Source organism: Thunnus thynnus, chromosome 9, assembly GCF_963924715.1.
Source record: "Thunnus thynnus chromosome 9, fThuThy2.1, whole genome shotgun sequence".
Lineage (NCBI taxonomy): Eukaryota > Metazoa > Chordata > Actinopteri > Scombriformes > Scombridae > Thunnus > Thunnus thynnus.
Genome location: NC_089525.1, coordinates 16,642,822 through 16,670,073, shown reverse-complemented (window position 1 = coordinate 16,670,073; position 27,252 = coordinate 16,642,822). Strand labels below are relative to the sequence as shown.

Sequence of the window (27,252 nt, the reverse complement as noted above, 5' to 3'; positions counted from 1 at the left end):
CAAAGATAATTACTAGAAGAAGGAGTTGCATATAAAAAACATGCTGACAGAAGAAGCTGCTTTTAATGGGCTTTTCACTCCTTAAACGTGAGTGAAAGAATGCAAACAACTCACCTTTTCTTTGCTGGGTAATGTCTGAGTTCTGGTAAAAGTGTCCCCTCCGTTAATACTGATCAGCTCCGCATCTACAGGTGGAAACTGCGCGGGGAAAACCACCATGTCACTCTTGAGTGTGTCTGAGCTGAAACACACGTCATACTGCTGAGTGGCTTTAGAGTAAGACCAGCTCCCGTCAGGGTGGGTGGTGATCATTGGAGCGCCGTACCTGCCGAAACTGCCGTCTGTCCTGTGACATTTGACAGCTATTAAACTGATGAGGCTCAGCAGAAAGATCGCTGACACCGACACAATGGCGATCAGCAGATACAGGTTTAAATCAGAGAAGCTCTCCTCCTTCACAGGCACATGTCTGAACTGAGTCTGAATGTCAGCTGTGCTTTCAACCACCACCACATCAATAGACACAGTAGCTGACAGGGAGGGTTCTCCGTTATCAGAAACCAACACCACCAAGGGGTGAGTTTTCAGGTCATTGTCACTCATTCTCCTCTTAGTCCTGATCTCCCCGGTGCTGGTTCCGATCCGGAAGAGGTTGTTTCCTTTGGGCTCAGACAGGTGATAAGAAAGCAGCGCATTGTATCCAGCGTCTGCGTCTACAGCCCTGATCTTTGCCACAAAGTATCCTGCTTCAGCAGAATAGGGGATGCTCTCACTGTTAACGGAGCCGTGCTCAGAATAGGGTGCCAGAATAGCAGGACTGTTGTCATTCTCATCCAGAATAAAAACGTTCACAGTCACGTTGCTGCTGAGTGGAGGAACACCAGAGTCTGTGGCCTGAACTTTAAACTGAAACGTTTTCAACTCTTCAAAGTTAAAAGACTGCAGGCTGACTATTTCTCCAGTCTCGGAGTTTATGTTTAAAAGTGATGAAATCGGCATATTTCTTGGATATCTGTCTAACAATGTATAAGTCAGTTTTGCATTGTTGTCCAAATCAGGATCAAAAGCATTTATTGTATAAATGACTGAGCCTGTCGGACTGTTTTCTTTCACATAAACATTAATTACAGGCTCCATAAAACGAGGTGCGTTGTCATTGACATCAGAAACATGAACAGTAATGACCCTGACACTGGACAGAGGCGGACTTCCTTCATCTGTGGCTGTAATGGTGACATTATAAAGAGAAGTGTTTTCTCTGTCCAGCGGTCCGTCTACTACTAATGAATAGTCATTTTTGTAGTTTGACTTCAGTTTAAATGGAACAGACCCCATTACTTTACAGTTGGTTACACCATTGTTTCCTCCATCTTTATCACTCACTGTAACTAAAGCAACGATTGTCCCCAATTCTGCGTCTTCTTTTACTGGGGTCATCAGTGACGTCACAGATATTTCAGGGGCATTGTCATTCACGTCAATTATCTCTATCAGTACTTTAGCATGGGCACTACGAGGAACAGGACCTTGATCCATTGCTTGAACTCTCACTTCATAAGCAGGCGTTTTTTCATAGTCTAAATTACCTTTCACAGTGATTTCTCCAGATTCTGAATTTAGATCAAAAATATTTGATAGATCAGTGTTTCCTCGTTTGACCAAGGAATACAGGATCTTACTGTTCATGCCCTCGTCTAAATCAGTTGCATTTAACTTTATTACCACTGTTCCGTGTGCAGTATTTTCACTCACATGCACTTTATATAGCGCTTTGCTAAAAGTGGGTACATTGTCATTGACATCTATTACATTTACGCGTATCTGCAGTGACCCCGACCTAGCAGGTTTTCCTCCATCTACAGCGGTCAGAAGAAGTGTGATCACCGACTGTTTCTCTCGATCTAAAGCTTTCTGCAGCACTAACTCAGCAGACACACCGTGCTCTCCACCGCTCTGCACATCAAGCGAGAAGTGTTCATTTTGGCTCAGCTTGTAGGTCTTTACTGTGTTACTGCCTATATCTGCATCCTCTGCTATTGGGAGAAGATATCTCTCTCCCGTTAAAGACGATTCTGAAATATTCAAAGAATACGCCTTTTCAATGAAAGCAGGTGCATTGTCGTTTATATCTAAAACGTTCACCTCTATGCGGTGTGCCGTCATTGGATTGTTTAAAACAGCTTGTATTTTCAAAGAGCATTTTACCACATTCGGACAAAGCTCTTCTCTGTCTATCCTCTCATCAACAAAGAGGTTCCCGGTCCGCAAATTCACGTCAAAATATTTCTTACTGTAACTCGAAACAATACGTAGATCCCTTGTCTCTAGCTCCTGTACATTGAGGTTTAAATCCTTTGCGATATTCCCCACTACGGTGCCTTTGTTCACCTCCTCGGATATCGAGTAGGATAACTGCGAAGCAATCGAGTCACAGAGACAAAGAAACAAAACGAAGTGAATCCAGGCGTATTCCTTCTGTCGTCGAACATACATCGTTGATATAACAAAAAAGCTGAATCCAAGTAATCATTTATCCACAGTTCAGATAATTCAGTCAAAAGCAATATTGTTGTCGGGAGTCTCCTGCTTTTCTCGCCACTGCACCTTCTGAGGCTGTACTGATGGCCGGTGACGATTTCATTTTTTTCCCAGGCAGGGAGGAGGAGTTTTGGATATACAAACACATTCCTTTCTATGGTCTCCTGCGACATCATGTGGTGAATGGAAGGTAAGCAAATACAGACCTGTTAGCCTGATAATTTGAACAGTTATGTTATATGAAAGCATTTGTGTTACGGTCCAACTACAGTCCACCGTGGTGATCTAACAGTGATCTTAATTTGCAAACTCCCAATTGACCTTTATTCTCGTGACAAATAAATAAACAAGATTTACTATGTTAACATGTCTTTTGTAATATTTAGTCTGGCAACCTTGTATTGACGGAAAAGCTAAATATGTCAGTAGAAAAACGAGTTACTGTAAGGTACAATATATACAACGCAAGATATCCAGTAAAATACTCATGTATTTATTTACAGAATTTAATTCCCATACAGTACCTCAAAAGTCCCATATTTAGAATAAATCATCAATTACAGAGGTTTGTTTGTTTCACTGCAAGATTGTATAGAAACCATACAGTATATTGCAAAGCTAAAGTCTAGTACCATGGACAGCGATTCTTCACTAAATTCAGTGAGCTTTTTTCAGGAGCTATTGTTGGCTCTTGGTGGAAAATGGTAGCTACCCGCTACACACAGCAGAGGTTGTAAGTTCAGCACCACGGTGACCAATGTTTCAATAGAAAGAGCAGACTTGATCCGTGTAATCACAAATGAAATGTCTTCAACAAGCAGGAATAAAAGTAGCGGGTTTTGCAGAACAGTACAGAGACGGAGTTCAGCACCACAGGGAGTATTATCAATAGCAGACAAACTGGTTTGATCATCTCACTTCATACACTTGCTGTTTTAAGAAGCCATTTTACCAAGATTATTTTTGTCACGTTCTGCAACAGCGTATGTTTGTAACACAAATGAACAACCTGGCTCTTTGACTACGCCGAAGCCTACTCAGATAGATTGTTGAAGCTTGATATTTCGGCACAGGCCACCTAAAGCAGAGAACAGGAAATGGCTTAGTCTGAAATGGCCAGAAGTTACGTCACAGTTGGTGCTTGTTGCTAAGCTACTTGATTTCCATCAGTGCCTATGGCGTCAAAGTGCATTCAGGTTGTCATGAACATTTATATCAGCAGCTGTTTCAAAAAGTCTGATGGATTGGGAGTCTGATAGTTTTTGTTGCATTATTTATAATGTTTGAGTGCACGTTCATCATGTATCAAAATGGAAATGTTGTGAGATCATAAGCAGTCAGTAAAAGGCTTTACAAATGTATAGCCTACCTTCTCTTTGTTGGGTAATGTCTGAGTCCTGGTAAAAGTGTCTCCTCCGTTAATACTTATCAGCTCTCCATCTACAGGTGGAAACGGCGCGGGAAAAACCACCATGTCACTCTTGAGTGTGTCTGAGCTGAAACACACGTCATACTGCTGAGTAGCTTTAGAGTAAGACCAGCTCCCGTCAGGGTGGGTGGTGATCATTGGAGCGCCGTACCTGCCGAAACTGCCGTCTGTCCTGTGACATTTGACAGCTATTAAACTGATGAGGCTCAGCAGAAAGATCGCTGACACCGACACAATGGCGATCAGCAGATACAGGTTTAAATCAGAGAAGCTCTCCTCCTTCACAGGCACATGTCTGAACTGAGTCTGGATGTCAGCTGTGCTTTCAACCACCACCACATCAATAGACACAGTAGCTGACAGGGAGGGTTCTCCGTTATCAGAAACCAACACGACCAAGGGGTGAGTTTTCAGGTCATTGTCACTCATTCTCCTCCTAGTCCTGATTTCCCCGGTGCTGGTTCCGATCCGGAAGAGGTTGTTTCCTTTGGGCTCAGACAGGTGATAAGAAAGCAGCGCATTGTATCCAGAGTCTGCGTCTACAGCCCTGATCTTTGCCACAAAGTAGCCCGCTTCAGCAGAATAGGGGATGTTCTCACTGTTAACGGAGCCGTGCTCAGAATAGGGCGCCAGAATAGCAGGACTGTTGTCATTCTCATCCAGAATAAAAACGTTCACAGTCACGTTGCTGCTGAGCGGAGGAACACCAGAGTCTGTGGCCTGAACTTTAAACTGAAACGTTTTTAACTCCTCGAAATTAAAGGCCTGCAAACTGACTATTTCTCCTGTCTCAGAGTTTATATTTACAACTGATGAAATCGGAATATTTCTTGGATAACTGTCTAACAATGTATAAGTCAATTTTGCATTACTGTCCAAATCAGGATCAAAAGCATTTATTGTATAAATGACGGAGCCTGTCGGACTGTTTTCTTTCACATAAACATTAATTACAGGCTCCATAAATCGAGGTGCGTTGTCATTGACATCAGAAACATGAACAGTAATTACCCTGACACTGGACAGAGGCGGACTTCCTTCATCTGTGGCTGTAATGGTGACATTATAAAGAGAAGTGTTTTCTCTGTCCAGCGGTCCGTCTACTACTAATGAGTAGTCATTTTTGTAGTTTGACTTCAGTTTAAATGGAACAGACCCCATTACTTTACAGTTGGTTACACCATTGTTTCCTCCATCTTTATCACTCACTGTAACCAAAGCAACGATTGTTCCCAGTTCTGCGTCTTCTTTTACTGGGGTCATCAGTGACGTCACAGATATTGCTGGGGCATTGTCATTCACATCAATTATCTCTATCAATAGTTTAGCATGAGCACTACGAGGGTAATGGCCTTGATCCATTGCTTGAACTCTCACTTCATAAGCAGGCGTTTCTTCATAGTCTAAATTACCCTTCACAGTGATTTCTCCAGTTTCTGAATTTAGATCAAAAACATTTGATGGGTCAGTATTTCCTCGTTTGACCAGGGAATACAGGATCTTACTGTTCATGCCCTCGTCTAAATCAGTTGCATTTAACTTTATTACCACTGCTCCGTGTGCAGTATTTTCACTCACACGCACTTTATAAAGCGTTTTACTAAAAGTTGGTGCGTTATCATTCGTATCCATTACATTTACGCGTATCTGCAATGTACCCGACCTAGCAGGTTTTCCTCCATCTACGGCGGTCAGAAGAAGTGTGATCACCGACTGTTTCTCTCGATCTAAAGCTTTCTGCAGCACTAACTCAGCAGACACACCGTGCTCTCCACCGCTTTGCACATCAAGCGAGAAGTGTTCATTTTGGCTCAGCTTGTAGGTCTTAACTGAGTTACTTCCTATGTCTGCATCTACTGCTACTGGGAGAAGATATCGCTCTCCCGCTGACAGAGATTCGAAGATATTTAACGAAAAGGACTGTTCTACGAATTCAGGCGAGTTATCGTTTATATCTAAAACACTGACCTCAATGCGGTGCACATTCATTGGATTGCTTAAAACTGCCTGTATTCTTAGGGAGCATTGCGCCGTGTTCGGACAAAGCTCCTCTCTGTCTACTCTATTGTCAACAAAGAGGTTCCCGGTCCGCAAATTCACGTCAAAATATTTCTTACTGTAACTCGAAACAATACGTAGGTCTCTTGTCTCTAGCTCCTGTACATTGAGGTTTAAATCCTTTGCGATATTCCCCACTACGGTGCCTTTGTTCACCTCCTCGGAAATGGAGTAAGATAATTGCGAAGCTGACCAGTCACAAAGACAAAGAAACAAAACACAGTGAATCCAGACGTATTCACTGTGTCGTCGAACACTCATGGTTGTACAATAAACGCTGAATCCCGCTAAACATATATCTCCAGTTTATGTATATATCCGTCATAAACACGATTCTCCAGCAGCAGCAGTAACCCTCCTCGCCTCAGTACAATCCCAGTGAATCTGCAATCTAATGGCCAATGACGGTTTTAGGTTCTCCGTGCAGGGAGGAGTTATAAAACATAGTGCAACAATCATATCTATGGTCTCCAGCGACATCTTGTGGTAAATGACAGATAAGTCAATATAAATGTGGGTAAAAGTGTAGTATATTATGTTTTGTTTAAGTCGTTAGCACATGAATTAGCTTCAGTGTGTGAAAATGAAATCAAAATGTATTTTTCAGTGTCATGTGGAGTTTGATATTTTATATGTTCATATTTAACTATGTCAATTTTAGATGTAAATATGATCAGTGAAGGAGCCGTCTGAAGCTGCAATGAAGTTCAGGGATCCAGAAAAAGGCCAACTTTATTTTATTAATCAAACTTATAAACTAATAATTACTTATTCAACTACTCGAACAATCAACCAATTATTGAAAGAAAATGCAAATATAATACAGTGAAAGAATTCTTTGTGGAGAAAATGTAGATGGTTTAACTGCAGCAGGGTGCAGAAAACTTTAAAGGTTGGAAAGGAGAATCAAAAGGTTGCATGTAGCCTCATTTCAGCACAATGGAGAGCGTTGCACATGTAGGCCGCACACTACTTTAAGTCTATCAATACTACTATGCGTATTTTAGAGCACACACTGTCAACTATGGGTGAGAAGTTATCAGCTGAATTTTATCACAATTGGTCATCCAATTAATCTATAGAAATTAAACTACAGTACGTGAATACCGGAAACCGTTGCTATGACAACTAAAAAGCGATTAATGTACAAAAATGTAAATCATGACAATCAGTAATCACAATTTCGTTGCAACATTGATGTTAACTTGAATCATTTAATGCAAACGTAAGAACACATACCTTTTCTTTACTGGGCAAAGTCTGAGTCCTGGTAAAAGTGTCTCCTCCATTAATACTGATCAACTCCGCATCTACAGGCGGAAACTGTGCGGGGAAAACCACCATGTCACTCTTAAGTGTGTCTGAGCTGAAACACACGTCATATTGCTGAGTAGCTTTAGAGTAAGACCAGCTCCCGTCAGGGTGGGTGGTGATCATCGGGGCGCCGTACCTGCCGAAACTGCCGTCTGTCCTGTGACATTTGACAGCTATTAAACTGATGAGGCTCAGCAGAAAGATCGCTGACACCGACACAATGGCGATCAGCAGATACAGGTTTAAATCAGAGAAGCTCTCTTCCTTTGCAGGCACATGTCTGAACTGAGTCTGGATGTCAGCTGTGCTTTCAACTACCACCACATCAACAGACACAGTAGCTGTCAGGGAGGGTTCTCCGTTATCAGAAACCAACACCACCAAGGGGTGAGTTTTCAGGTCATTGTCACTCATTCTCCTCTTAGTCCTGATCTCCCCGGTGCTGGTTCCGATCCGGAAGAGGTTGTTTCCTTTGGGCTCAGACAGGTGATAAGAAAGCAGCGCATTGTATCCAGAGTCTGCATCTACAGCCCTGATCTTTGCCACAAAGTAGCCCGCTTCAGCAGAATACGGGATGCTTTCACTGTTAACGGAGCCGTGCTCAGAATAGGGCGCCAGAATAGCAGGACTGTTGTCATTCTCATCCAGAATAAAAACGTTCACTGTCACGTTGCTGCTGAGCGGAGGAACACCAGAGTCTGTGGCCTGAACTTTAAACTGAAACGTTTTTAACTCCTCGAAATTAAAGGCCTGCAAACTGATTATTTCTCCAGTCTCAGAGTTTATATTTAAAACTGTTGAAATCGGAATATTTCTTGGATAACTGTCTAACAATGTATAAGTCAATTTTGCATTACTGTCCAAATCAGGATCAAAAGCATTTATTGTATAAATGACGGAGCCTATCGGACTGTTTTCTTTCACATAAACATTAATTACAGGCTCCATAAATCGAGGTGCGTTGTCATTGACATCAGAAACATGAACAGTAATGACCCTGACACTGGACAGAGGCGGACTTCCTTCATCTGTGGCTGTAATGGTGACATTATAAAGAGAAGTGTTTTCTCTGTCCAGCGGTCCGTCTACTACTAATGAGTAGTCATTTTTGTAGTTTGACTTCAGTTTAAATGGAACAGACCCCATTACCTTACAGTTGGTTACACCATTGTTTCCTCCATCTTTATCACTCACTGTAACTAAAGCAACGATTGTTCCCAGTTCTGCGTCTTCTTTTACTGGGGTCATCAGTGACGTCACAGATATTTCAGGGGCATTGTCATTCACATCAGTTATCTCTATCAATAGTTTAGCATGAGCACTACGAGGAGAATGGCCTTGGTCCATTGCTTGAACTCTCACTTCATAAGCAGGCGTTTCTTCATAGTCTAAATTACCCTTCACAGTGATTTCTCCAGTTTCTGAATTTAGATCAAAAATATTTGATGGATCAATATTACCTCGTTTGATGAAGGAATACAGGATCTTACTGTTCATGCCCTCGTCTAAATCTGTCGCGTTTAACTTTATTACCACTGTTCCGTGTGCCGTATTTTCACGTACTTGTACCTTATAAAGCGATTTGCTAAAAGTCGGTATATTGTCATTGACATCTATAACATTTACGCGTATCTGCAGTGTACCCGACCTAGCAGGTTTTCCTCCATCTACGGCGGTCAGAAGAAGTGTGATCACCGACTGTTTCTCTCGATCTAAAGCTTTCTGCAACACTAACTCAGCAGACACACCGTGCTCTCCACCGCTCTGCACATCAAGTGAGAAGTGTTCATTTTGGCTCAGCTTGTAGGTCTTAACTGAGTTGCTTCCTATGTCTGCATCTATTGCTACTGGGAGAAGATATCTCTCTCCCGTTAAAGACGATTCGGACATATTCAAAGAATACGCCTTTTCAATGAAAGCAGGTGAATTGTCGTTTATATCTAAAACGTTCACCTCTATGCGGTGTGCCGTCATTGGATTGTTTAAAACAGCTTGTATTTTCAAAGAGCATTTTACCACATTCAGACAAAGCTCCTCTCTGTCTATCCTTTCATCAACAAAGAGATTCCCGGTCCGCAAATTCACGTCAAAATATTTCTTACTGTAACTCGAAACAATACGTAGATCCCTTGTCTCTAGCTCCTGTACATTGAAGTTTAAATCCTTTGCGATATTCCCCACTACGGTGCCTTTGTTCACCTCCTCGGAAATGGAGTAAGATAATTGCGAAGCTGACCAGTCACAAAGACAAAGAAACAAAACACAGTGAATCCAGACGTATTCACTGTGTCGTCGAACACTCATGATTGTACAATAAACGCTGAATCCCGCTAAACATATATCTCCAGTTTATGTATATGTCCGTCATAAACACGATTCTCCAGCAGCAGCAGCAACCCTCCTCGCCTCAGTACAATCCCAGTGAATCTGTAATCTGATGGCCAATGACGGTTTTAGGTTCTCCGTGCAGGGAGGAGTTATAAAACATAGTGCAACAATCATATCTGTGGTCTCCAGCGACATCTTGTGGTAAATGACAGATAAGTCAATATAAATGTGGGTAAAAGTGTAGTATATTATGTTTTGTTTAAGTCGTTAGCACATGAATTAGCTTCAGTGTGTGAAAATGAAATCAAAATGTATTTTTCAGTCTCATATGGAGTTTGATATTTTATATGTTCATATTTAACTATGTCAATTTTAGATGTAAATATGATCAGTGAACGAGCCATCTGAAGCTACAATGAAGTTCAGGGATCCAGAAAAAGGCCAACTTTATTTTATTAATCAAACTTATAAACTAATAATTACTTATTCAACTACTCGATCAATCAACCAATTATTGAAAGAAAACGCAAATATAATACAGTGAAACAATCTTTCTGTGAAGAAAATGTAGATGGTTTAACAATAGAAGGTTGCAGAAACTTCAAAGGTTGGAAAGGAGGATCAAAAGGTTGCATGTAGACTCATTTCAGAACCATGGAGAGCGTTGCAAATGCAGGCTGCACACTACTCTGAGTCTATCAATACTACTATGCGTATTTTAGAGCAGACACTATCAACTATGGGTGAGGAGATAGCAGCTGAATTTTATCACAATTGGTCAATCAAGTAATCAATAGAAATTAAATCACAGTACGTGAATACAGGAAATCGTTGCTATGACAACTGGAAAGCGATTTATGTTATTTCCATTGCTTTTTTCAGGTTCTGTTGACTGTGTTTGTATAGTTACACTGAAAGATTTTAGCAAAAATGATAATTATGACAATCAGTAATTACACTTTAGTTGAAACATTGTTGTAAATTTAATTTAATGCAAACTTAAGAACACATACCTTTTCTTTATTGGGTAATGTCTGAGTCCTTGTAAAAGTGTCCCCTCCGTTAATACTGATCAGTTCCGCATCTACAGGCGGAAACGGCGCGGGGAAAACCACCATGTCACTCTTGAGTGTGTCTGAGCTGAAACACACGTCATACTGCTGAGTAGCTTTAGAGTAGGACCAGCTCCCGTCAGGGTGGGTGGTGATCATTGGAGCACCGTACCTGCTGAAACTGCCGTCTGTCCTGTGACATTTGACAGCTATTAAACTGATGAGGCTCAGCAGAAAGATCGCTGACACCGACACAATGGCGATCAGCAGATACAGGTTTAAATCAGAGAAGCTCTCCTCTTTCACAGGCACATGTCTGAACCGAGTCTGGATGTCAGCTGTGCTTTCAACCACCACCACATCAATAGACACAGTAGCTGACAGGGAGGGTTCTCCGTTATCAGAAACCAACACCACCAAGGGGTGAGTTTTCAGGTCATTGTCACTCATTCTCCTCTTAGTCCTGATTTCTCCGGTGCTGGTTCCGATCCGGAAGAGGTTGTTTCCTTTGGGCTCAGACAGGTGATAAGAAAGCAGCGCATTGTATCCAGAGTCTGCATCTACAGCCCTGATTTTTGCCACAAAGTAGCCCGCTTCAGCAGAATACGGGATGCTTTCACTGTTAACGGAGCCGAGCTCAGAATAGGGCGCCAGAATAGCAGGACTGTTGTCATTCTCATCCAGAATAAAAACGTTCACAGTCATATTGCTGCTGAGCGGAGGAACACCAGAGTCTGTGGCCTGAACTTTAAACTGAAACGTTTTTGTCTCCTCATAGTTAAAAGATTGCAGGCTGACAATATCTCCAGTCTCCGAGTTTATATTTACAATAGTTGAAATCGGATAAGTTTTTGGATAATTATCTAACAATGAATAAGTCAATCTAGCATTTTCATGATCATCTGCATCCCGTGCAATTGTTCTTGTGATAATATCTCCCACTTTACTGTTCTCTTTCACGTAAATACTTACACTCGCTTCTGGGAAAAGGGGCGCGTTATCATTAATATCCAGAATTTGTACGGTAATTACAGCAGCGCTAGAAAGAGGAGGAGTACCTTCATCCGTAGCAGTAATAGTTATATTGTAATGGGATACGATCTCTCTGTCAAGGAGACCGTCAACCATCAATGAGTAGTAGTTTTTGTAATTTGATTTTAATGTAAAGGGAACTGAATCTTTAATCTTACACGTCGCAAGACCATTTTGTCCTCCATCTTTATCAGTCACAGTCACTAATGCAACGACTGTTCCAATTTCAGCACTTTCCTTTATTGGACTCATTATTGAAGTTACAGAGATTTCTGGTGCATTGTCATTGACATCGACAACCTCTACCAACACTTTAGAATAACCACTGCGAGGGGAGGCACCTTGGTCTGTTGCCCGGACTCGTAATTCATATGCATTGCTTTCTTCATAATCCAAATTGGCCTTCACAATGATCTCACCACTCTCAGGAATTACTGTGAATTTTTCAGGGGAGTCCACATTTCCTCTCCTCATTAAAGAATATCTGATGTCTGAATTTGACCCATGGTCTAAGTCGGTTGCATTTAATTTCAATATTGTTTTGCCTATGGGCACATTTTCGCTGACACTTACTTTATAAAGAGACTTGCTAAACGATGGCGTGTTATCATTAACATCTACCACATTCACTAGAATCTGCAAAGTGCCAGATCTCGCAGGTTTTCCTCCGTCTACAGCGGTCAATGTTAGTTTAATAATGGGTTGCTTCTCTCGATCTAAAGCTTTTTGCAACACTAACTCAGCAGACAAAGTCTCTCCTCCGCTACTCACATCTATGGAGAAATGCTCGTTCGGACTTAACTTGTAGGTTTTCACTGAATTACTGCCAGTGTCTGCATCTTGAGCTATTGGGAGAGGGTACCTTTCTCCCGTCGAGGAAGACTCTGAGATGTTAAATACATGAGTTTGCTCGAGAAATGATGGCGCATTATCATTTATGTCAACAACGCTGACCTCAATACGATAAATATTCATAGGATGGTTCAATAGTCCCTCTATATTTAAGGAACACTTGGGTAAATTCGGACAAAGCTCTTCACGGTCTATTCTTTCGTTAACAAACAAAGCTCCCGTTCTTAGATTAGCCTCGAAATATTTCTTACTGTATCCCGATACAATCCGAAATCCCCGTTCTTCCAGTTGCTGTGGTTGAATGTTTAAATCCTTAGCGAGATTCCCCACCACTGTGCCTTTGTCCACCTCCTCGGAAACGGAGTAGGAAATCTGAGCTGCGGACCAGTCAGATAAACAAAGAAGAATGGCGCACAACATCCATTCGGCCCCTCTATACTGCCGGCGAATCATCTTTTTGTTTAGACAAGGGATTCAAGCGAGCAAACGCCACTCATCCATAAAAAAACGGAAAAATATCCAACAGACAACCAAGCTCTCTTCATTTCGGGACCATCTTTCAGGACGAACTGGTTTACTAACCCAACCCCTAAGAAACGTACCGACAGTGGAGGAGGAGTTTTAGGTTATTAATGAACACGATTGAATGTGTGGTCTCGGGCGACATCTTGCGTTCCTTTCATAGACCTAAGCACAATTGATTCTTTGCTAACCACACACCACATGAAATATTGTCTTTTCTTAAAGTATACACTTGTATGAGTGATGACCGGATTCCCGTCAAGCCTTACGCTGAGATTGCAAAAACCAAACAGTAAGAACAGTATATTTAATAGTACAAAATAGTAAGTAATTTGAGTCTAAGTTAATCACAAAAGACGACTGTAACGGACAGAAGGACTGTAATACTTGCATGGCTGTAAAGTAACAAAGTGAATTTAATAAATGAGTTAAAGTCTAGCCTTTGCTTCTGTATTACTAAACATGATATTTAGCAATACACTTCTACCACCAAAATATGAATATAGTATGTTTCATAAAGCAGATGATCATTTAGGGCAGAACTTGTCTGTGGGCACCATAGTTGTCTTTCAGAAAGTATTTTTTCTCCTCCTTATTTTTTACCGACTGATTACATTCATGTTGTGGATCTCTTATGTCTAATTGAAAAATATGCAGAACCATGGCACTATTAATACATGTTTACCATAAGAATGCATTTACTGGGAGTCAAGGATGTGCTGAAGACTGAAAAACAAAGATAAATATCAGCACCATGGAGAGCGCCTTTCCCTTTGAGCAGTATTAAACACTATTAAAATTGTGGACATATGCAATCTACCAGACTTTTTTTCAATGCCAGAAAGTTGATATTAATTTGGTGGAATTAATGATGAAGGGGTTGATATCTGCACCATCTTCAGTTATTTATCAAATCATCTATTGAAAACACCTAGAGATAATAACAGTGACTCAGTCCTTGTGAAGGCATGTGTTTAGCCCTCATGTAAAGCAGCTAAAGTTATATATAAAAGACACAAAATATGCACTGTTTGATAGTGTTCATTCTTTATGCCTCTTACCTTTTCTTTATTAGGTAAAGTCTGAGTCCTGGTAAAAGTGTCTCCTCCATTAATACTGATCAGCTCCGCATCTACAGGTGGAAACGGTGCGGGGAAAACCACCATGTCACTCTTGAGTGTGTCTGAGCTGAAACACACGTCATACTGCTGAGTAGCTTTAGAATAAGACCAGCTCCCGTCAGGGTGGGTGGTGATCATTGGGGCGCCGTACCTGCCGAAACTGCCGTCTGTCCTGTGACATTTGACAGCTATTAAACTGATGAGGCTCAGCAGAAAGATCGCTGACACCGACACAATGGCGATCAGCAGATACAGGTTTAAATCAGAGAAGCTCTCCTCCTTCACAGGCACATGTCTGAATTGAGTCTGGATGTCAGCTGTGCTTTCAACCACCACCACATCAATAGACACAGTAGCTGACAGGGAGGGTTCTCCGTTATCAGAAACCAACACCACCAAGGGGTGAGTTTTCAGGTCATTGTCACTCATTCTCCTCTTAGTCCTGATTTCCCCGGTGCTGGTTCCGATCCGGAAGAGGTTGTTTCCTTTGGGCTCAGACAGGTGATAAGAAAGCAGTGCATTGTATCCAGAGTCTGCGTCTACAGCCCTGATCTTTGCCACAAAGTAGCCCGCTTCAGCAGAATAGGGGATGCTCTCACTGTTGACAGAGCCGTGCTCAGAATAGGGCGCCAGAATAGCAGGACTGTTGTCATTTTCATCCAGAATAAAAACGTTCACAGTCACGTTGCTGCTGAGCGGAGGAACACCAGAGTCTGTGGCCTGAACTTTAAACTGAAATGTTTTCAACTCCTCAAAGTTAAAAGACTGCAGATTGATTATATCCCCAGTCTCTGAGTTTATATTCACCATTGTAGATATTGGCAATGAGTTACTATTACTGTCTAAATATGAATATCTCACCTGACCATTCTGGTCAATGTCAGCATCAAATGCAGACACAGTTTTAATAATTGCCCCCACTTTACCATTTTCTTTCACGTAAACATTCACCACGGGCTCTAAGAAACGAGGGGAGTTGTCATTTACATCAGATACGTGAACAACAATAACACTAGTATTGGAGAGAGGAGGAGTCCCTTCGTCTGTAGCTGATATGGTGACGTTGTAATGTGAGGTAATTTCTCTGTCAAGAGCCCCGTCAACAACTAAAGAATAATAATTTTTGTAATTTGTCTCTAATTTAAAGGGCACCTGATTTAAGATTGTACATTTCACTTCACCATTTCTACCGCCATCACTGTCTAGAACTGATACAAGTGCAACAGCAGTACCTGCATCAGCGTCCTCCTTTACAGTCTTGAACAGTGACGTCACAGTGATCTCTGGAGCGTTGTCATTTACATCTATTACTTCTACCAGCACTTTGCAGTGAGCAGACATCGGTGGCTGGGCTTTATCGTTTGCTTCTGCACGGATCTCGAAGGCTGTATATTCCTCATAATCGACATTAGCTTTTACCATAATCGCACCCGTTATGGGATCAATGTGAAAAATCTCCAGTATACGATCCTGTCCTTTACTTCTTAAAGAATACACGATCTCACCGTTTGTCCCCTCGTCTGCATCTGTTGCATTTAGTATAATCACAGTTGTCCCGATTGGCGTGTTTTCAAATATACGAGTTTTGTACAAAGGATTACTAAACACTGGAGGGTTATCATTTATGTCTAAAACGTGTATAATGACCTGTGACGTGCCTGATCTCGGTGGAGTCCCTCCGTCTATAGCTGTCACGGTGAGATGTATCACAGGCTGTTTCTCTCTATCCAGCGTTTTTTGTAAGACTAATTCAGCAGACACGCTGTCTCCTCCTTTAGTTGTAGCGAGAGAAAAATAATCGTTTGGTGTTAATTTAAACACATTCACCGTATTCTTACCTACATCTGCATCAATAGCTTCGGACAAAGCGAATTTCATGCCAGGCAGCGTATTCTCTGCTATGTCTACAATTTGAGACTTTTCCGTGAATAAGGGGTCGTTGTCATTAACATCTAGTATATTTATTTCTAAGCGATACAGCTTCAATGGATTGTTTATCACGGCCTCTACACTGACTGTACATTTTGGTGCCTTCGCACAGAGCTCCTCTCTGTCTATTCTCTCGTTAACGTAAAGACCACCAGTCTTTACATTTACTTCGAAATATTTTCTTTTTGATCCAGTAACAATCTGAAACATACGGGACTCCAAATCCTGGAGACTGAGGTTGAGATCCTTAGCGATATTTCCAACAGAAGTCCCCGGATTCACTTCCTCTAACACGGAATAGGAGAGGTGCCCAGACACCGCTTCCCAGCAACACTCCAGTAGCACAAGCACCAAATATGAAACAATAGAAGTCCTCATTGGTACAGGCATAATTCCATAAGGATGTTTAAAAACAGATCCAATGCAATGAAACCCCGTCACGAATTTCACAGGTATCGAAAAATACAACTTTGGACTGCGTCAAATATTGTACTCATGGATAAAATAGATCTGCCATCGGTGCTTCCGTTCTCTCTTTGTGACAAAGCCCGGAGAAGCCAAATCGTCTTCTAAAACTGGGAGGAGCGTGAAACTACCACACACAAACACTCAGTGTTACGGTCTATAGTGTCACCACGCGGAGATCTTCCACAACTGCATTAATATATATTATATGGGAAAGCAGGCGATATTTCCAAGAGAGGCTGAGTATTTCCACACATTTTTATCTGCTGGTTAAAATTGGAGTGAAATGCTACCAGATTGGAAAAAGTTAATGCTGTTAGTGTAATATCCGTAATTTCAGTTTACAAAATGATTGTTTTGCTATTAGTGAACAATGAGTGAGAAGACTGCAAAAATCGAGCAACACATTATATGTTCATGTTCAGGAAAACTTTCGAGACAACAAATGAAGGTATACAACATTATAAGAAACGCGCAGAAAGCCTAGCATTTCAGAGGTTTTACTTTCATTACACTATGACATAAAATTGATATTTTGTTTTTTTAATCTGAATATTAATTAATACCATAAGGAAAAGATAACCTGAGACGTAAACGATTGCATTTTCTCTTACCTTTTCTTTATTAGGTAAAGTCTGAGTCCTGGTAAAAGTGTCTCCTCCGTTAATACTGATCAGCTCTCCATCTACAGGTGGAAACTGCGCGGGGAAAACCACCATGTCACTCTTGAGTGTGTCTGAGCTGAAACACACGTCATACTGCTGAGTAGCTTTAGAGTAAGACCAGCTCCCGTCAGGGTGGGTGGTGATCATTGGGGCGCCGTACCTGCCGAAACTGCCGTCTGTCCTGTGGCATTTGACAGCTATTAAACTGATGAGACTCAGCAGAAAGATTGCTGACACCGACACAATGGCGATCAGCAGATACAGGTTTAAATCAGAGAAGCTCTCCTCCTTCACAGGCACATGTCTGAACGGAGTCTGGATGTCAGCTGTGCTTTCAACCACCACCACATCAATAGACACAGTAGCTGACAGGGAGGGTTCTCCGTTATCAGAAACCAACACCACCAAGGGGTGAGTTTTCAGGTCATTGTCACTCATTCTCCTCTTAGTCCTGATCTCCCCGGTGCTGGTTCCGATCCGGAAGAGGTTGTTTCCTTTGGGCTCAGACAGGTGATAAGAAATCAGCGCATTGTATCCAGAGTCTGCGTCTACAGCTCTGATCTTTGCCACAAAGTAGCCCGCTTCAGCAGAATAGGGGATGCTCTCACTGTTAACGGAGCCGTGCTCAGAATAGGGCGCCAGAATAGCAGGACTGTTGTCATTCTCATCCAGAATAAAAACGTTCACAGTCACGTTGCTGCTGAGCGGAGGAACACCAGAGTCTGTGGCCTGAACTTTAAACTGAAATGTTTTCAACTCCTCAAAGTTAAAAGACTGCAAGTTGACTATATCTCCTGTCTCTGAGTTGACAGTTACCATTGAAGCTATCTGTGTGGTCTTAGGAGAACTGTTAAATAAATGATAGGTTGCTTTTGCGTTTTCATTTAAATCCGAATCTAACGTGGTCAGTGTATGAATAGTTGTTCCAATCGGACTATTTTCTTTAACATAAATATTAATTAAAGGTTCTAGGAATCGAGGTGGATTGTCATTGACGTCAGAAATTTGAACAGTAATGACGCTTGTGCTCGACAGAGGAGGAGTTCCTTCATCTGTTGCTATAATTGATACATTATACTGGGAAACAACCTCTCTGTCAAGAGGCCCGTCAACCAACAAAGAGTAATAGTTTTTATAGTTGGATTTTAATTTGAACGGCACGGTACCTGTTATCTTGCAGTTTGTCTGGCCATTTTTGACCCCGTCTTTATCAGTGATAGTCACCATAGCAACAGCTGTGCCTATGTCAGCGTCCTCTTTCACTGGACTCATGAGTGATGACACCGATATATCTGGAGCATTGTCATTGACATCAATAACCTCAACTATAACCTTGCTATGTGCACTGCGAGGAGGATTGCCTTTATCCCGTGCTTGAACACGAAACTCATATGCCCGAGTTTCCTCATAATCAATATTACCCTTTACGGTAATTTCTCCTGTATTATCGTTCAGTGCAAATTTGTCATCAGGGTTTATACGTCCCCTCTCTGTAAAAGAGTATACAAGCTGACTATTAACACCATCATCTAAATCAGTTGCTGTTATTGTTAACAACGCTGTGCCAATATTTGCATTTTCAACAACTTGGACCTTGTAAAGAGATTTACTGAATAAGGGAGGATTGTCATTTACATCCAGTACATTAACTTGTATCTGCAAAGTTCCCGTTTTGGGAGGTTTTCCTCCATCTATCGCAGTGAGTGTGAGATCAATAACAGCCTGTTTTTCACGATCTAATGCTTTCTGTAGCACTAACTCAGCAGAGAAACTCTGGTCACCAATGCTCTGTATATCCAAAACGAAATAGTCATTCGGGTTCAATTTGTAAGTCTTAACCGAGTTGGCACCTACGTCTGCATCATGAGCTATCGGCAGCGGATGTCTTTCTCCGACATATGAAGACTCATACATATCAATTGTAGTTATTTCCTCCAGAAAAGACGGGGCATTGTCGTTAATATCATTAATTACAACTTCAATTCGATGGAGGCTGCGAGGGTTACTCAATATGGCCTCTATATTTAAAGAGCATTTTACCGTATTAGGACAAAGCTCCTCTCGATCTATCCTCTCGTTAACGACAAGTATTCCAGATTCCTGATTTATGTCAAAATACCGTTTTTTATATCCAGAAGTAATCTGAAGACCCGTAGACTGGAGTTGCTGCACATTGAGATTTAAATCCTTAGCGAGATTCCCCACTGCTGTCCCTTTGTCCACCTCCTCTGAAATGGAATAGGATATCTGAGCTGCGGACCAGTCGCAGAGACAAAGCAGAGTGAGAAATAGACCTCCAATATTATCCCATTGTTCCCGAGCAGCCATTGCTGCGAAAGAAAATGCAACGAATCCTGGTTTCTGCCTCTTGGCCTATCCACGGGAAATGGAAAAAAATAGCCTTTTTTATATATCCATTCTCGCTTAGGTTCCTCTCCCTTTAGCGCTTCACTCATCTATACGCTGTTTTCACAAAGCACTCTCAGATGATGACGTTTTCTTTTTGTCATGAATAGAGGAGGAGTTTCCAAACACTGAACACAAGATTTTTGCGTGGTCTCTAGCGACATCTTGTGACACTTTTTTATATAGAAACAAGGCCCAAAAGAGAAGAGGAAATGTTGCATCTAAACTACAGTAGAATGTATCAATGAGGTTAATTATAGAAGACTTGAACCCAACTGGCAGCCTGTTTATAAAACATGTATCTGTAAAATATGCAGTTTAATAAATTTGTCTTGCAATTTATTGACATAATATCCTCTTGTTTAGTTTGTTTTTACACTATCTTTGTCTCTAATTAGTTACTGAACATTAAGACAACGAATATAACCTTAAAAAATACACTTCACAACATCAGCACCATGAACAGCGCCCGTATCTCAATGCATTGTAGAGAAGAGATGTTTTCAGGACCACGGAAAGCGTCTCAATGCAGTTTCAATGCACGTCGTGCCATTGCTCAAGTGACAGCAGAGTATCAGACACCATAAAAAGTAAGTGAACCGAGTTCAACTTTGTTATACTCAAAATTATTGTCACATCATTTAGCCGTCCTCAACACATGCTCATTCGTGACAGACTTTCTTTATAGTTAACAAAACGCTATCAAACAATTTAGAGTACAGCAAGTAGAGCAGTAGATAATAATTATTTGTAGGTAAAATTGAAATAGACTTTGCAATAAATGTGCATATTTTAATGAACCAACACTTCAATCATGTGGAATACGGGGGCATGAATATCGGTTTTTCAACATTAGTACAAAAAATACGCAAAACATGTTAACCCAAACATTCAAGAGATTCACTCCCTTAGATGAATGATATTAGGCATGGCTTACCTTTTCTTTATTGGGCAACGTCTGAGTTCGCGTAAAAGTGTCCCCTCCGTTAATACTGATCAGTTCCGCATCTACTGGCGGAAACGGCGCGGGGAAAACCACCATGTCACTCTTGAGTGTGTCTGAGCTGAAACACACGTCATACTGCTGAGTAGCTTTAGAATAAGACCAGCTCCCGTCAGGGTGGGTGGTGATCATTGGGGCGCCGTACCTGCCGAAACTGCCGTCTGTCCTGTGACATTTGACAGCTATTAAACTGATGAGGCTCAGCAGAAAGATTGCTGACACCGACACAATGGCGATCAGCAGATACAGGTTTAAATCAGAGAAGCTCTCCTCCTTCACAGGCACATGTCTGAACTGAGTCTGGATGTCAGCTGTGCTTTCAACCACCACCACATCAATAGACACAGTAGCTGACAGGGAGGGTTCTCCGTTATCAGAAACCAACACCACCAAGGGGTGAGTTTTCAGGTCATTGTCACTCATTCTCCTCTTAGTCCTGATTTCTCCGGTGCTGGTTCCGATCCGGAAGAGGTTGTTTCCTTTGGGCTCAGACAGGTGATAAGAAAGCAGCGCATTGTATCCAGAGTCTGCATCTACAGCCCTGATCTTTGCCACAAAGTAGCCCGCTTCAGCAGAATAGGGGATGCTCTCACTGTTAACGGAGCCGTGCTCAGAATAGGGCGCCAGAATAGCAGGACTGTTGTCATTCTCATCCAGAATTAAAACGTTCACAGTCACGTTGCTGCTGAGCGGAGGAACACCAGAGTCTGTGGCCTGAACTTTAAACTGAAACATTTTTAACTCCTCGAAGTTAAAAGACTGCAAGTTGACTATATCTCCTGTCTCTGAGTTGACAGTTACCATTGAAGCTATCTGTGTGGTCTTAGGAGAACTGTTAAATAAATGATAGGTTGCTTTTGCGTTTTCATTTAAATCTGGATCTAACGTGGTCAGTGTATGAATAGTCGTTCCAATCGGACTATTTTCTTTAACATAAATATTAATGAAAGGTTCCAGGAATCGAGGCGGATTGTCATTGACGTCAGAAATTTGAACAGTAATGACGCTTGTGCTCGACAGAGGAGGAGTTCCTTCATCTGTAGCTATAATTGATACATTATACTGGGAAACAACCTCTCTGTCAAGAGGCCCGTCAACCAACAAAGAGTAATAGTTTTTATAGTTGGATTTTAATTTGAATGGCACGGTACCTGTTATCCTGCAGTTTGTCTGGCCATTTTTGCCCCCGTCTTTATCAGTGATAGTCACCATAGCAACAGCTGTGCCTATATCAGCGTCCTCTTTCACTGGACTCATGAGTGATGACACCGATATTTCTGGAGCATTGTCATTGACATCAATAACCTCAACTAAAACCTTGCTATGTGCACTGCGAGGAGGATTGCCTTTATCCCGTGCTTGGACACGAAACTCATATGCTCGAGTTTCCTCATAATCAATATTACCCTTTACGGTAATTTCTCCAGTAATATCGTTCAATGCAAATTTGTCATCAGGGTTTAAACGTCCCCTCTCTGTAAAAGAGTATACAAGTTGAGAATTAACACCATCATCTAAATCAGTTGCCGTTATTGTTAACAACGCTGTGCCAATATTTGCATTTTCAACAACTTGGGCCTTGTAGAGAGATTTACTGAACAAGGGCGAATTGTCATTTACATCCAGTACATTAACTTGTATCTGCAAAGTCCCCGTTTTGGGAGGTTTTCCTCCATCTATCGCAGTGAGTGTGAGATCAATAACAGCCTGTTTTTCACGATCTAATGCTTTCTGTAGCACTAACTCGGCAGAGACACTCTGGTCACCAATGCTCTGTATGTCCAAAACGAAATAGTCATTTGGGTTCAATTTGTAAGTCTTAACCGAGTTGGCACCTACGTCTGCATCATGAGCTATCGGCAGCGGATGTCTTTCTCCGACATATGAAGATTCAGACATATCTGTTGAAGTTATTTCTTCCAGAAAAGACGGGGCATTGTCATTAATGTCATTAATTACAACTTCAATTCGATGGAGGCTGCGAGGGTTACTCAATATGGCCTCTATATTTAAAGAGCACTTTACCGTATTAGGACAAAGCTCCTCTCGATCTATCCTCTCGTTAACGACTAGTATTCCAGATTCCTGATTTATGTCAAAATACCGTTTTTTATATCCAGAAGTAATCTGAAGACCCGTGGACTGGAGTTGCTGCACATTGAGATTTAAATCCTTAGCGAGATTTCCCACCGCTGTCCCTTTGTCCACCTCCTCTGAAATGGAATAGGATATCTGAGCTACGGACCAGTCGCAGAGACAAAGCAGAGTGAGAAACAGACCTCCAATATTATCCCATTGTTCCCGAGCAGCCATTGCTGCTAAAGAAAGTGCAACGAATCCTGGTTTCTGCCTCTTGGCCTCTCCCCGGAAAATGAAAAAATAGCCTTTTCATATATCCATTATCGCTTAGGTCCCTCTCCCTTTAGCGCTTGACTCGTCTGTACGCTGTTTTCACAAAGCACTCTCAGATGATGACGTTTTCTTTTTTGTCATGAATAGAGGAGGAGTTTCAAAACACCGAACACAAGATTTTTGCGTGGTCTCTAGCGACATCTTGTGACACTTTTTTATATAGAAACAAGGCCCAAAAGAGAAGAGGAAATGTTGCATTTACACTACAGTAGACTGTATCAATGAGGTTGATTATAGAGGACTTGAACCCAACTGGCAGCCTGTTTATAAAACATGTACCTGTAAAGTATGCAGTTTAATAAATTTGTCTTGCAATTTATTGATATAATATCCTCTTGTTTAATTTGTTTTTACACTTTCTTTGTCTCTAATTAGTTACTGAACATTAAGACAACGAATATAACCTTAAAAAATACACTTCACAACATCAGCACCATGAACAGCGCCCTTATTTCGATGCATTGTAGAGAAGAGATGTTTTCAGGACCACGGAAAGCGTCTCAATGCAGTTTCAATGCACGTCGTGCCATTGCTCAAGTGACAGCAGAGTATCGAAGACACCATACAAAGTAAGTGAACCGATTTCAACTTTGTTATACTCAAAATTATCCTCACATCATTTAGCCGTCCTCAACACATACTCATTCGTGACAGACTTTCTTTATAGTTAACAAAGCGCTATCAAACAATTTAGAGTACAGTAAGTATAGCAGCAGATAATTATTATTTGTAGGTAAAAATGAAATAGACTTTGCAATAAATGTGCATATTTTAATGAACCAACACTTCAATCATGTGGAATACGGGGGCATGAATATTGGTTTTTCAACATTAGTACAAAAAATACGCAAAACATGTTAATCCAAACATTCAAGAGATTCACTCCCTTAGATGAATGAAACTAGGCATGGCTTACCTTTTCTTTATTGGGCAACGTCTGAGTTCGCGTAAAAGTGTCCCCTCCGTTAATACTGATCAGTTCCGCATCTACAGGCGGAAACGGCGCGGGGAAAACCACCATGTCACTCTTGAGTGTGTCTGAGCTGAAACACACGTCATACTGCTGAGTAGCTTTAGAGTAAGACCAGCTCCCGTCAGGGTGGGTGGTGATCATTGGGGCGCCGTACCTGCCGAAACTGCCGTCTGTCCTGTGACATTTGACAGCTATTAAACTGATGAGGCTCAACAGAAAGATCGCTGACACCGACACAATGGCGATCAGCAGATACAGGTTTAAATCAGAGAAGCTCTCCTCTTTCACAGGCACATGTCTGAACTGAGTCTGGATGTCAGCTGTACTTTCAACCACCACCACATCAATAGACACAGTAGCTGACAGGGAGGGTTCTCCGTTATCAGAAACCAACACCACCAAGGGGTGAGTTTTCAGGTCATTGTCACTCATTCTCCTCTTAGTCCTGATTTCTCCGGTGCTGATTCCGATCCGGAAGAGGTTGTTTCCTTTGGGCTCAGACAGGTGATAAGAAAGCAGCGCATTGTATCCAGAGTCTGCGTCTACAGCCCTGATCTTTGCCACAAAGTAGCCCGCTTCAGCAGAATAGGGGATACTCTCACTGTTAACGGAGCCGTGCTCAGAATAGGGCGCCAGAATAGCTGGACTGTTGTCATTCTCATCCAGAATAAAAACGTTCACAGTCACGTTGCTGCTGAGCGGAGGAACACCAGAGTCTGTGGCCTGAACCTTAAACTGAAACGTTTTCAACTCCTCATAATTAAATGACTGCAAACTGATTATGTCTCCAGTCTCTGAATTGATGTTTACCATGGTAGAAAGTGGCAACGAGTTGCTGTTGTCAGGTAAAAATGAATAGCTCACATGACCGTTTTGATCGATGTCAGCATCAATTGCTGACACTGTTTTTATAACTGCCCCTACTGGACTGTTCTCTTTCACATAGACATTGATTATACTTTCTGTGAAGAGAGGTTTGTTATCATTTACATCTGATATGTGTACATGAATAACACTAGTGCTAGAGAGTGGTGGGCTGCCTTCGTCGGCTGCAGTGATGCTGATATTGTATAATGATACGCTCTCTCGGTCAAGAGGACCGTCCACCACCAGTGAATAGTAATTCTTATAATTTGACTCTAATTTAAAAGGTACATTATTGGAAATTTTAGTGTGCACCATGCCATTTTTACCTCCGTCTTTATCAAATACTGAAACAAGTGCAATCGCAGTGCCAATGGACGCATCCTCTTTCACTGTGTTTAACAGTGATGTAACTGAAATTTCTGGGGCATTGTCATTGACATCTAAAACCTCAATCAATAATTTGGCGTGTGAGGTCATCGGAAAAACTGCTCCATCACTGGCTTGAACTCGAATCTCAAAAGCATTATTCTCTTCAAAGTTAATATTCTTTTTATTTGTTACAGTTCCAGTTTTTTCGTCTATAGCAAACAGATCAGTTTGTTTCCCTCTACCTACTTCACTGAATGAATAAAACACTTGTCCATTTTGGCCTGCATCTAAATCAGTAGCATTTAACGTAATTATTGACGTCCCTATCTTTACATTTTCATACACACTGGCTTTGTACAGTGTTTTACTGAAAATTGGCGAATTGTCATTAATGTCCAACACATTTACTATTATAGTCATAGTACCAGATTTAGCAGGAGTTCCTCCATCAATAGCAGTCAACGTGAGTCGAATCACAGGCTCTTTTTCTCTGTCTAAAACCTTCTGAAGCAGTAATTCTGGAGTTACACTCTCTCCTTTATGTGTATCAAGAGAGAAGTGTTCGTTTTGGCTAAGCTTGTAGGTATTCACAGTATTTTTACCGACGTCTGCATCATGAGCTGGATGCAGAGGAAATTTTGTACCTGCTGCCGTGTTCTCAGTAATGTTCAATACCTGTGACGTGCTGAGAAATGATGGAGAATTGTCATTCACGTCTAAGATTACAATTTCAATACGATACAATTTTAACGGGTTATTAATAACTGCTTCTACGCTGAGGGAACATTTAGGCTGATTGCCACAGAGTTCCTCTCGATCTATTCTCTCATTAACGTAGAGGACACCAGTCTTTAGGTTTACCTCGAAATATTTTCTCTTTGATCCAGCAACGATCTGAAACATGCGGGACTCCAAATCCTGGACATTGAGGTTCAAATCTTTAGCGATATTTCCGACAGAAGTCCCCACGTTTACCTCCTCTGAGACGGAGTAAGAGAGCTGCCCAGACACCGCTTCCAAGTAACAATCCAGCAGCACGAACAAGAGACAAATCCACACAGAGCTCGTTCTGCTCGGTAAATGCATTATTCCATATATCGAGAGAAATCATACAGACAGATTCGTTGTACTGCGTCACAAAAATAAAGAATTGAAGCTTAACATGAAAATGCACGAAACGAATTTAAACTGCCACACGAAAATCGTCGTGGTACCGTCCTCTTTCACCCTCGAAGTCTCTTTGTTTCACTCGCCTGAGAAACATCTTCGTCCTTTGAATCTGGGAGGAGCCGCGAGCCACCAAAGAGGAAGCTCAAATGTGATGGTCTACAGTGTCCCCATGTGGACACTTGCAATAACTACATTCGACATCAAAGACAAAACAATATTACAAAGATCCCCGCATTAATTTCCCCAGAAAACATTTGACCAAATCTGAGGGAAACGTATGGCCAATAAGACCCCGTGTTATATTCATCCATTAATTGTTTTTCAGCTATTTCAGTTACTCTCCACAATGCTTCTACAATGAGTCAGATGGTTTTTAAACGGAAGAAAACTTGGTGAAAATGCAGATACAAAATCCAGATAAGTATACCACACACAAAGCACAAAAACAAAGCCTGTCACAAACACTCTTTTTTCAGTAAATGCAGAAGCAAAATGTGGACAGGGGAGACGTAAATACATCCTCCAAAAATGCTAAAAAATTGAGAAGATACACTTGTGTAAAATATCACATAAAACCGTACAATTGTCTAAAGTTAGTTTCTTTTCGAACACAAGGCCGAGGGAGAAAACACTGTTTAAAACATGCCGGGACCACACGTTCTCAAACTTGCGTTCAGCACCATAGATAGCGACACACATTACAATACCAAATAGGTAGTTAACAAATGAGAAAACCATCAACAAATG

At 41.5% G+C, this 27,252-nt stretch overlaps 2 protein-coding genes and 1 pseudogene across 13 annotated transcripts in view; all 3 read right to left on the bottom strand.

The window, feature by feature from the left end:
• LOC137189403 (protocadherin alpha-C2-like) overlaps nucleotides 1-27,252 on the bottom strand; it is a 135,177-nt gene that overhangs the window by 45,301 nt on the left and 62,624 nt on the right. Inside the window, exon 1 of one of the 12 annotated variants that reach the window (XM_067599207.1) lies at nucleotides 20,649-23,165. The exons of 6 other annotated variants lie outside the window; for them this stretch is intronic. In XM_067599207.1, the coding sequence (XP_067455308.1) occupies nucleotides 20,649-23,027 (2,379 nt within the window). In that variant the 5' untranslated portion in view covers nucleotides 23,028-23,165. Of the gene's footprint in view, nucleotides 1-114; nucleotides 2,525-7,264; nucleotides 9,902-10,680; nucleotides 13,318-14,186; nucleotides 17,140-17,254; nucleotides 19,852-20,648; nucleotides 23,166-27,252 lie in introns of those variants that run through there. 5 more of the 12 variants (XM_067599211.1, XM_067599206.1, XM_067599213.1 and 2 more) reach the window with 5 other exon arrangements.
• Nucleotides 3,572-6,387, bottom strand: LOC137188819 (protocadherin alpha-2-like). Its single transcript, XM_067598398.1, has 2 exons — nucleotides 3,908-6,387; nucleotides 3,572-3,616 (listed from the first exon to the last, which is right to left on the bottom strand). The coding sequence occupies exons 1-2, from the start codon at nucleotides 6,284-6,286 to the stop codon at nucleotides 3,572-3,574; spliced, it is 2,424 nt and encodes an 807-aa protein (XP_067454499.1). The 5' UTR covers nucleotides 6,287-6,387.
• Nucleotides 23,751-26,876, bottom strand: LOC137189409 (protocadherin alpha-10 pseudogene; annotated as a pseudogene).